Here is a 12776-nt window from a genome sequence, read left to right on the forward strand (position 1 = left end):
ATTCAGCATTAGCTACTTTTGACCCATGAGTTGTCCTGAAATCACCTTCATAATTAACATTCGACCATCTATTTTGATATTTTGTTCGACCCACAACTTCAGCTTACTTTCTTGATTTTACAGATTTTGGCTAATTGTAATTGTAACAATCCACGTCTTAATAATTTAACGTAATCTGTTTTTATTTTAAATCATTGTACTTGTATTGTTAAATGACTGCTTTTTACTTGCAACTTTAGTTGTGAGTTTCCTTCACATGTTCTTACTAATTTATTTATGCCTATCTTATGATGCTACTATGTAAATGAATTGTTATAAATGTTATGTTATGCTATGTACATTGTCACAGGGCCCCATGGCAGACCAACATATTGTTGAATGGGCTTCTCTCTTTTTAAACAAATAAATAAATGCGTCGATCCTGGAGGATGATACTATATCCCATTTCCGGGGGGGGGGGTCTGTATTACCATCCCACTAATAATATATAGTAGAACAGTACACTGTATAACAACCAAACGGCGACTGTCCCCATTGCCTGCATGATTAAGACTAAAACAGGTGTAGTTGAAACGTCGCAATAATAGTTTGTTTTATCCACAGATCAACTCCTACAGCGATGATCAGCATCTTCCGAACTTGTTTCGGTTTAATTGTACCTTCTATAGTGACATCTGTTCATTGTGTTTTTGAAACATTTACTTAATTGACAAGTTGAAATGGTTATAGCATGGAGCTACATGTATATAGCTCTTTGCATATGGTTATAGCATTGGCTATGTTCACATACAAACAAGTTTTCAAGTTTTCTCCATTCCACTAAAGATAGAATAGTGTGCATTACATCCTACATAAATTAAATACTGTATGCTAATTGGTTTAAAGGGCATCATGTAACCAAATATATTTCTTTTTATTTTCATTTCATTTATTTATTAAATAAATAAATTAATTAATTAAATTACAATTTCCACCATCAGTACAACCAAAAGGAATGATCATATTATCCTGATGTTCATGATTTAATTTTGCTTTCCATATTGACATCTGCTTATTGCGCAATTTGAAGCATATACATTACTTAAAGGTCAAGTCCACCTCAGAAAAAATGTTGATCTGAATAAATAGAAAAAAATCAAACTAGCATAACACTGAAATTTTCATCAAAATCGGATGTAAAATAAAAAAGTTATGAAATTTTAAAGTTTTACTATTTTTCACGAAACAGTGATATGCACAACTCAGTGACATACATGTACAAATTAAATAGACGATGATGTCCCTCACTCACTATTTATTTTGTTTTATATTGTTTGAATTATACAATATTTCATTTTTTGCAGATTTGACATTAAGGACCAACTTGACTGAAGCATATAGTATTAAATACTGCTAATTCCACATGTACAGGGAGGAAATAATCGTTGTTTCACTTGGCAATGAGGAGAAAATTGAAATATTTCATATTTCTTATAATAAAATACAAAAGAAATAGTGAGTGGATGACATCATCAGTCTCCTCATTTTCATACGGACCAGGATGTGCATATAACTGTTTTGTGGAAATTAAGCGAAACTCTAAAATGTCATAACTTTCTTATTTTACATCCGATTTTGATGAAATTTTCAGTGTTGTGCGTGTTGGATTTTTCTCTTTTTATTCAGATCAACTTTTTGTTGGGGTGGACTTGTCCTTTATATTAATACAAGTTTGAATATACAGCCATTAACATCCATAGGCTATACAAAATGGCAAATGTTAGTCCAGTTTTTCATTTTGTTTATTACGTGATGTTTAGACATGGTTATTGATGTAAAAAAAGGAAGGCGTTCAGCTCGCCTCCATTCCGCTGAAGGTAGAATAGAGTGTAGTGGTTATTCAAGCCCTTGTTTGATGACGTAGTTTGGCTTCATCATCTTACTATTATTCCAGATTAAGCGTCTTGATATCAGACGTTTTTAGTCAACTAACTCCAAACTTGCCAAATATCAAAATATTGTTCTTTTTGCATCATTGTTTCACGATAGACATGGTTTTGTTGCAAACATAGTCATTTAATTGATTTGTATGGCATCTTTATATTCTAGAGATAATTGGTGTGCATTATAAGTTTTGATCTTTGACCCCGGAGAGCTGGTAAAGGTCAATCAACTTAACATTTATTGCAGAACAATTTATTTCAGCATAATGCATTTTCATGACGTCCAAAAAATTAAAAATTTAGAAAAACCAAGTGATGAAAAGACGTCTAATTTGCAAAAGACGGCTGCCACCGTGATAATTTTTCATGATTAATCGTAGTAGTACAATGACCTTAAGTTCACGAGTACAAGCACAAAATTACCAAGATCTATCGAATTTATTAAAAGTAGGATATACAAAAAATAATACAATAAATATACCAGGCCTCTTTTTTTCGAAAAAAATAAAGGGGATTATCCACCATTGGTTTTAATGGCAAAATTGCTAGTTGGTAAATATAGTAATGGCACTCCAACCTCAAACAAATAATTCCCAGTATACTTATCAAAATCCGGGTACATGTATAGTTATAATGGCTCATTCAATCCCTTGTTTGATGACGTATTTTAGTTTCTTCATTATGTCACTATTATTCCAGATTGAGCGTCTTAATATCATATGTGTTGATCTCAGTCAACGTCTGTCTGCATCACGTGATCTCGCTCAGTTCATTTGTAAGATGCCTAATCTCAGGGAACTTCATCTCGGTGGTATATATGGAACCACCCGTCCCCCACTTCATGAAGAGTTCTATTCAACGTTATCTTCCTTAGCATCAACCGTAAAGGTATCTTTTTCACCTTCTCATTTTGTTTTTTTAAACGAAAAGTAAATAACAATTTCCCCTAATCAGTACAACCACAAGGAATTATCATGTTATCCTGATATTCATGATATAATTTTGCCTTCCATATTGACATATGTTCATTGTGCAATTTGAAACATATACATTTTTAGTTAATACAAGGTTGATTAGCCATCATCATGCATACACTATACAAAATGACAAATATTAGTCCAGTTTTTCATTCTGTTTATTACGTAATGTTAACACATGGGTATTGATGTAAAAAAAAAAATGTCATCAAGCTTGCCTCCATTGCACTGAAGGTAGAATAGAGTGTAGCGTTTATTTAAGCCCTTGTTTGATGAAGTAGTTTGGCTTCTTTATTATCTTACTATTATTACGGATTGGGCGTCTAGATATCACACGTATTGCTCTAGTCAACCAACTCCAAACTTGCCAAATATCAAATTATTGTTCTTTTTGCATCATTGTTTCACGATAGACATGGTTTTGTTGCAAAATAGTTATTTAATATTGATTTGTATGGCATCTTTATATTCTAGAGATAATTGGTGTGCATTCTAAGTTTTGACCTTTGACCCTGGAGAGCTGGCAAAGGTCAACAATTTTAACGATTACAATAACATTTTGAAATATTGACACTTATCAAAACTAATTTATCATAAACATCCCTCTCGTGCAAAAAAAAATGCAGTACAATTTATTTCAGCATATTGCATTTCAATGAAGTCCAAAAAAATCACAATTTTAGAAAATCCAAGTGATGAAAAGACCAGTATGCTTATTCGAATCCTGGTATATGTGTATTTATAATGGCTCATTCGAGTCCTTGTTTGATGGCTTATTTTTGGTTCTGCATTATGTTACTATTATTCCAGATTGAGCGTCTTGATATCAAGTGCATTGATCTCAGTCAACGTCTGTCTGCATCACGTGATCTCGCTCAGTTCATTTGTAAGATGCCTAATCTCAGGGAACTTCATCTCGGTGATAAAGTAGGACTCACCCGTCCCTTACTTCATGAAGAGTTCTATTCAACGTTATCATCCTTAGCATCATCCGCAAAGGTATCCTTTTCACCTTCTCATTTTGTTTTTTAAACGAAAAGTAAATAACAATTTCCCCTAATCAGTACAACCACAAGGAATTATCATGTTATCCTGATATTCATGATATAATTTTGCCTTCCATATTGACATCTGTTAATTGTGCAATTTGAAACATATACATTTTCAGTTAATACATGGTTGATCAGCCATCATCATGCATACACTATACAAAATGATAAAATATTAGTCCAGTTTATCATTCTGTTTATATCGTAATGTTAAGACGTGGCTATTGATGTAAAAAAAAAGGAATGTCGTCCAGCTTGCCTCCATTGTGAAGAAGGGAGAATAGAGCGTAGTGATTATTCAAGCCCTTGTTTGATGACGTAGTTTGGCTTCTTCATTATCTTACTATTATTACGGATTGGGCGCCTTGATATCACACGTATTGCTCTAAAAGCCCCAGTCACATATAGGCACGGATCCTCACGGATCAACACGGCAATGCCGGCATGATCCGGGGAGGTCCGGGATCGTTTTGCCCCGGATTGAGCGTTCATGACTGTAAACACGGCATCTACACGGCATCTTCACACGGATCTACACGGACCATGCCGGCAGAGCACGTCGTCAACACGGACCAACACGTCAGCAACACGGACCTACACGTCAGCAACACGGACCAACACGTCAGCTACACGGACCAACACGTCAGCAATACGGACCAACACGTCAGCTACAAGGACCAACACGGACCAACACGTCAGCAACACGGACCTACACGTCAGCAACACGGACCAACACGTCAGCTACACGGACCAACACGTCAGCTACACGGACCAACACGTCAGCTCAAGGACCAACACGGCAGCTATATTGACCAGCACAGCAAATGAAAATCTGCTCATAATAATGAGCTGATATTTTTTTTCTCATCCTTGTCGCAACATTATATTATGTTGTTTTTAAAAAAGATATCAAAACTTCTTTAATCAGTAAAAACGCTGTTATTTTAATACAACACAGTTTACTGTTTTAACACTACTTCTTCAGTAGGCCTACTTTAAATCTTGAACGACAAATTTAATGTTGATTTGATTTGATATCACTTTATTGAAATCAGAACAAAGGAAAGAAATTTACAAAGTCAATAGAAAACATAATAAAAATTAAGATAGGCCCAGGTCATGACGCATAACTGTCGATGCAGGGCAGTAGTATAAAACTTAATGTGCAATTTCGATGTAACAGGTACATAACATATACATATAACATATAAAAAAATTAAATGTGAAGTAATAATAACAGACAAAGTTGGGGTAAATATTAGAAAAAAAGGAGAAAAAGAATTATTCATACATGCACTAAGTTTACAAATATTAGGTTGGGGCCAATCTCCAAAGCGTAAGAAAGTATCCTGAATTATTTAATCATCCATTTAATCAAAAATAAATTAAGCATGTTTGTGTCAACTGTTTAACAACTACTGGAAAGTTCATAAAGTAAATAGCGTTGTAAAGATTTGATGGGAAAAAAGAACACGGACTGCCAAGGATACTCCAGGCAGCCACACGGACCTACACGGCAGCTACACGGACCTACACGGCAGCCACACGGACCTACACGGCAGCTGCACGGACCATCCCGGATGGCTATGCCAACCCGGCAGTCCACGGATGACGTCGGATGTTTCTGACTGTCCGTGCAGCTGCCGTGTAGGTCCGTGTGGCTGCCGTGTAGGTCCGTGTAGGTCCGTGTAGCTGCCGTGTAGGTCCGTGTGGCTGCCTGGAGTATCCTTGGCAGTCCGTGTTCTTTTTTCCCCATCAAATCTTTACAACGCTATTTACTTTATGAAATTTTCAGGAGTTGTTAAACAGTTGACACAAACATGCTTAATTTATTTATGATTAAATGGATGATTAAACGATTCAGGATATTTTCTTACGCTTTGGAGATTGGCCCCAACCTAATATTTGTAAACTTAGTGCATGTATGTATAATTTTTTTTCTCTCTTTTTTTATATTTACCCCAACTTTGGCTTATTATTATTTCACATTTCATTTTCTTAAAATAAATGTTATGTACCTGTTACATCAAAATTGTACACTAAGTGTTATACTATTGCCCTGCATCGACAGTTATGCGTCATGACCTGGGCCTATCTTAATTTTTATTATGTTTTCTATTGACTTTGTAAATTTCTTTCCTTTATTGTGATTTAAATAAAGTGATATCAAATCAAATCGAAATTAAATTTGTCGTTCAAGATTTAAAGTACTTAACAACTACTGTTAAAAAAGTAAACTGTGTTGTAAAAAAAAATGCGTTTTTACTGGTTAAGGAAGTTTTAAGTTTTGATATCTTTTTTTAAAAACAGCATAATATAATGTTGCGACAAGGATGAGAAAAATAAATACATAAATAAATATCAGCTCATTATTATGAGCAGATTTTCATTTGCCATGCTGGTCAATATAGCTGCAGTGTTGGTCCTTGAGCTGACGTGTTGGTCCGTGTAGCTGACGTGTTGGTCCGTGTTGCTGACGTGTTGGTCCGTGATGGTCCTTGTAGCTGACGTGTTGGTCCGTGTTGCTGACGTGTTGGTCCGTGTTGCTGACGTGTTGGTCCGTGTTGGTCCTTGTAGCTGACGTGTTGGTCCGTGTTGCTGACGTGTCTGTCCGTGTAGCTGACGTGTTGGTCCGTGTTGCTGACGTGTAGGTCCGTGTTGCTGACGTGTTGGTCCGTGTTGACGACGTGCTCTGCCGGCATGGTCCGTGTAGATCCGTGTGAATATGCCGTGTAGATGCCGTGTTTACAGTCATCAACGCTCAATCCGGGGCAAAACGATCCCGGACCTCCCCGGATCATGCCGGCATTGCCGTGTTGATCCGTGATGATCCGTGTCTATATGTGACTGGGGCTTTAGTCAACCAACTCCAAACCCGGGCTTCAAACTTGCCAAATATCAAAATATTGTTCTTTTTGCATCATTGTTTCACGATAGACATGGTTTTGTTGGAAAAAAATGATTTAATATTGATTTGTATGGCATCTTTATATTCTAGAGATAATTGGTGTGCGTTATAAGTTTTGACCTTTGACCCCGGTGAGCTGGTAAAGGTCAATCAACTTAACATTTTAGAATATTGACACTTAGCATAACAAATTTATCATAAACAGCCCTCTCGTGCAAAAAATGCTGTACAATTTATTTCAGCACAATGCATTTCTATGAAGTCAAAAAAATTACAAGGTTAGAAAAACCAAGTGATGGAAAGACGTCAATTTGCAAAATCACCAATCCCTCACTTCATGAAGAGTTCTATTCAACGTTGTCATTCCTAGCATCATCCGCAATTTCCCCCATCAGTGCAGCCACAAGGAATGATGCAATGATAAAAACAAACACAGATAAACATGTTAATGTGGAAGATAAATATGTTCTTTAAGATTTAATGCATTGCTGCTTATAAGTTTTTTACATGTTAAACAATCATGCTTGATTGATGATTTAATATGTTACAACTTCGTTTATTTATGATTTTAAACACTTCTTTAATCTGTACTAAATATATTAAACAGCTCTGTATCAATAATTTACATAGTTTTGTATAAAAACGGTAATTTTATTGTGTAAATAATTATTTTATTCTAAAATTAGAATAAACTGAAAATAAATCACATTATTATTTTTACACTATTTTTGTCTCACCTGCATAGCAGAGTGAGATTATAGGTGCCACTTTTCCGACGGCCGCGACGGCGGCGGCGGCGGCGTCAACACCAAATCTTAACCTGAGGTTAAGTTTTTGAAATGACAGCATAACTTAGAAAGTATATAGACCTAGTTCATGAAACTTGGCCTTAATATTAATCAAGTATTACTGAACATCCTGCCTGTGTTTCATGTCACATTACCAAGGTCAAAGGTCATTTAGGGTCAATGAACTTAGACCATGTTGGGGGAATCAACATCAAAATCTTAACCTAAGGTTAAGTTTTTGAAATGTCATCATAACTTAGAAAATATATGAACCTAGTTCATGAAACTTAGACATAAGATTAATCAAGTATTACTTAGAGTCCTGCATGCGTTTCACGTCACATGATCAAGGTCAAAGGTCATTTAGGGTCAAAGAAATTTCGCCAAATTGGGGGTATTTGTTGAATTACCATCATAACTTAGAAAGTATGTTGGCCTAGTTCATAAAACTTGGACATTAGAGTAATCAAGTATCACTGAACATCCAGTGCGCATTTAAGGTCACATGACCAAGATCAAAGGTCAATGAACTTTGGCCATAATGGGGGTATTTGTTGAATTACCATCATAACTTTGAAAGTTTATGGATCTGACTCGTGAAACCTGGACATAAGAGTTATCAAGTATCACTGAGCATCCTGTGCAGGTTTCAGGTCACATGATCAAGGTCAAAGGTCATGTAAGGTCAATGAACTTTGGCCACGTTGGTGGTATTTGTTGAATTACCATCATATCTCTGTAAGTGTATTGGTCTAGTTCATAAAACGTGGAAATAAGAGTAACCAAGTATCACTGAACATCTTGTGCGAGTTATAGTAGTTTTCAAAGTCTGCACTGCTGCTATATTTAATCGCGTGATGCAGGGGAGACCGCCAGAGACATTCCACTTGTTTGGTATAACCATTTCATGATTATACAGAAATGTCAGAGTAACATATTTCATAATTAAGTCTGAGTATGAGTACGTTACATTTTGATAAAAAATACATAAAACAACGCACAAAAAATAAAGCAGAAAAGAAAAGAAACATAAGAAAGCAATACAGGTTTGTTGAATTTCTCAAAATCCAATAGCTTGAAATTTTTAACAAATCTACATGCATGAATAGTAGTGTACCTATAATAAATACATTTTTGTCTCGCCTGCATAGGACAGCGAGACTACAGGCGGCGCTTATCCGACGGCGGCGACGGCGGCGTCGTCAACATTGAAATCTTAACCAAGGTTAAGTTTTTGAAATGTAATCATAACTTAGAAAATACATGGCCATGTTGGGGTTATTTGAGAAATTGTCATCATAACCTTAAAAGTTCATGGATCTAGTTCATGAAACTTGAACATAAGAGCAATGATCCTTGAATATCATGTGCTAGTTTCAGGTCACATTACCAAGGTCAAAGGATATTCAGGTTCAACAAATGTTTGGGATATTTGTGGAATTATCATAACTTTAAAAGTCTATGGATTTAGTTCATGAAACTTGGACATAAGAGCAGCAATTTATCCCTGAATACCCTGTGTGTGTTTCAGGAACATGGCCAAGATTAAAGGTCATTTAGAAGTCAATGAACTCTGGCCGTGTTGGGAGTACATGTATGTGTTGAACTTGGGAAGTTTATGGTACTTGCTCATGAAACATCGACCTAAGGGTCATCAAGTATGAATGATTATTTTGCACATGCCTTAGGTCATATGATCATGGTCAAAGGTCAATTTGGGTCAATGGACATAATCATCGTTATAATATTTGTGTTTTTTCTGTGAATAGTTATTCATTAGCTTTTTTTCAAAGGAAGCACTGCTGCTATATCGAATTCCGTAATGTAGGCGAGACTGTCAGAGGCGTTCCACTTGTTCTGTTTGGTCTACCTGTTTTAATTTGGTGATAAACAAGCCGAAACATGGGAGAATATATATATATATATATATATATTGATTTATATAGCGCAGAAACTATATGCATATATTCTATTGCGCTGCAATTAAGAGGTGGTGAAATGCTTGAGAACATAATTAGAAAAGGGGGTAAAAAGATGTATGGGAATTATTTAACCAGATAGGTTTTTAGTTTAAGTTTGAACGTTTCTACTGATGGACAGGATCTTATTACATACGGCAAACCATTCCATAATTTTTGGGCTGCATAGGCAAAAGCACGAGATTGATATGCCTATACATAGATTACACCAGGCCTTAAATGATTGCATTTCAAGATTTCCTTCAGATAAATTGAGGATAATGCTTGGAATTGAACTGAACCCTGCCAAAATATAATATTTGATACGGAGTAGATGGAATCAAGTTTTATTAGATTCTATCGGCTAATAATTATGACAGATTGAACACCAATTTACGTTCTATGACGATTTTTTAGTTGAAAAAGCTAATCAAAAATGGCGGGTTTAGTAGTACATTTCTTAACATAAATTTATATATCGTTCTTTATCCCTGAACATGCTGAATATGCTGCTCATGTTTGTCTAAATTCAACATTTTTATACATGCGTTTTGAATCGTTTTGATACTGTTACCAATCCATTGATTTTGAAGTTAAAAGCACAAGTCATTGAGAATGTCCACTCTTTTAAAGGCACTTAGAATTTATTTTAAGTCCCCAGTTTTTACAAAAAAAGGTTTACAAGACTGCTAGACAAAATAATTGTTTATCCTTATTTCGATTATTTCACCACAAATCGGATGAAACACAATGAATTGTACAAATAACACAATATCATTATTATACATCATCTAAAAATATCACATACTTCAAAACACAGCGTTAAAGTAGGATAAATAATAAGTATTCCAGGCCTTTTATTTCGAAATTATAGAGGGAATTGTTCACCCTTGGTTGTACTGGCAAATTTACCTTTTTCTCGCTGTGGCGGTTGGGGCGGGATTGGCGGCTGACGAGGAGTTCATCTTTTTTTCTTTACAACACTGTTCATCCCCGATGGAGGGCTATTTTATTATTGATCCATTTTCGTTCTCTTTGGGGTGGAACGGTGGTGTAAAAAAAGATGAATCCCTCGTTATCCGCCACATCCGCCCAGCCGCCACAGCGTTTTGAAGGAAAAGGGAGCAATTTGATGAAGAACGGACATGGATTACTGAGCATGATCTTATTAATATGTATCAACATGATTAACAATGATACAACATGCATTTGACATATTGTGATAAACAAAATACATATCTCGCTCAACAGTATATGTATTATGTATGTTAAACCAATCATTAATTTAAACATAGTTGCAGTGTGGTAATAAAGTGGTGCAAGATATGAAGCCTATTAGGTTTATTATTCGGATGAAACAAGCATTGTGATCCAAGGACCAGACTAAAATAATGTAAATAATTACTACTTATAATCCAACATTGATTCGTTCTCCTATTTCACTTCCTTTTAATGTGTTATGAAAACCGTTAAGATAAAGTCATATTGGTTACATTTTGTACGATAAACCGCTTGTAATTCGTTATTGTTTGAAAGCTAAAAACCTCGCAATAAACATTTTGAATATTAGTTACTCTTTTAACTCTTGGGACTGTGTGCTTTCTGCTACATACCGGTGGAACGATGCTATGCTGAGACACGCAAAAGGAAATGTAGAACACATTTCAGTTGTTGTTGATTTTTTTATTTCATTGATCTTTTATCATGAATACTGCCATACACAATTAGTGTCTTATTGTGTTGTTGAAATCAATTATTGATATGGTAAATATGATTTCAATACACACTGGATTGCAAAGAATGTAAAGTAATTTTGAATATATTTTCACGTTACTGTTACATCAGATTGAGACTCTTCATCACAGAGATAATCTCAGCTTGTAACAAGTTTTATTTCTATTTCTATTTTCAGTGAATAATCGGGATGATAACTTCCCAAATGAGGGGTATGGTATTATAGGAGACACAAAAAAAGGGAATTGAGAACATATCTCCATTTTTTTTTTTTTATTGCATCGATTTCTTTTACCATAAATACTGTCATACAACGTTAGTGTGTCCATGTGTTGATGGGATTAATTATTAATAGGGTTAATATGATTCCAATACACACTCGAGTGCAAGGAATGTAAATAAATTTTTATTTTATTTTCACGTTACTATTATATCAGATTGAGATTCTTGATCTCATTGAGAATCTCAGTCAACGTCCGTCTGCATCACGTGATCTCGCTCAGTTCATCTGTAAGATGAATCATCTGAAGAACCTCACACTCTCCGGTCAGTATCATGATGACTTCTACTCAACATCATTGTCGATGGCATCAACTGCGAAGGTACTATTTATTAGGAGGTTTTTATATAAAGGGAGGGTACTTAATTGAGCCATAATGGTCTTCTAATTTTCTCATGAGGCTACGATGCCTTATATAAACTAAAATGGGCAATTCCACTTTGCAATGAATCTCTTCTTGAATTGTTATTAAAATCAATTTTCATTTAATAGTCAACAGGACCGAAGAAAATTGATAAACCACTGTACAACATGCATTATTGTGATAATGAATTACACAAATCGCTCAACAATTAATGTATCTGTATTCCAGACAAATAACTAATATCAATATATTTGATTGTGGCATTGAAGTGGTGTAAGAAATAAACGCTATTGGGTTTATTTTTCGGATTAAACAAGCATTGTGATCAAAGGACCAGACTAAAAGGTATTATCACAACAAAATCGAACAGTGCTTCACTTTCTAATTTCAATTCATTATAATGTATTAGGAATATTTTATTCAAAGGTTAAAACATAAAATCATATTGATTACATTTTATACAATAAACCGCTTGGAATTTCGTTTTGTTTGAAGTTTAATGAATACATCTATCATAGAAACATCGAAAATCATTTTGAATATTATTTAGTTACTCTTTTTAACTCTCGGGTTTGCTAGCTTTTTTGGAACATCTGTACATAGCGGTTTCATGGGGCTGCACTGCAAAATGAACCTTGTGTAACAGCTTGTAACAAGTTTTATTTCTATTTCTATTTTCAGTGAATAATCGGGATGATAAATTCCCAAATGAGGGGTATGGTATTATAGAAGACACGAATAAGGGAATGTAGAACATATCTCCATTTTTTTTTTATTGCATCGATTTCTTTTACCA

General features: G+C 34.9%; 1 protein-coding gene across 2 annotated transcripts in view; it reads left to right on the forward strand.

Annotated features, from left to right (window-relative positions):
- LOC129259246 (uncharacterized) overlaps positions 1–12776 on the forward strand; it is a 49057-nt gene that overhangs the window by 15741 nt on the left and 20540 nt on the right. Inside the window, exons 5-7 of one of the 2 annotated variants that reach the window (XM_064098729.1) lie at positions 2622–2810; positions 3710–3898; positions 11774–11938. In XM_064098729.1, coding sequence (XP_063954799.1) covers positions 2622–2810; positions 3710–3898; positions 11774–11938 — 543 coding nt within the window. The remainder of the gene's footprint in view (positions 1–2621; positions 2811–3709; positions 3899–11773; positions 11939–12776) is intronic. The other variant, XM_064098728.1, reaches the window with a different exon arrangement.

The sequence above is a fragment of the Lytechinus pictus genome, chromosome 4 (assembly GCF_037042905.1).
Source record: "Lytechinus pictus isolate F3 Inbred chromosome 4, Lp3.0, whole genome shotgun sequence".
In the NCBI taxonomy this organism is placed as follows: Eukaryota; Metazoa; Echinodermata; class Echinoidea; order Temnopleuroida; family Toxopneustidae; genus Lytechinus; species Lytechinus pictus.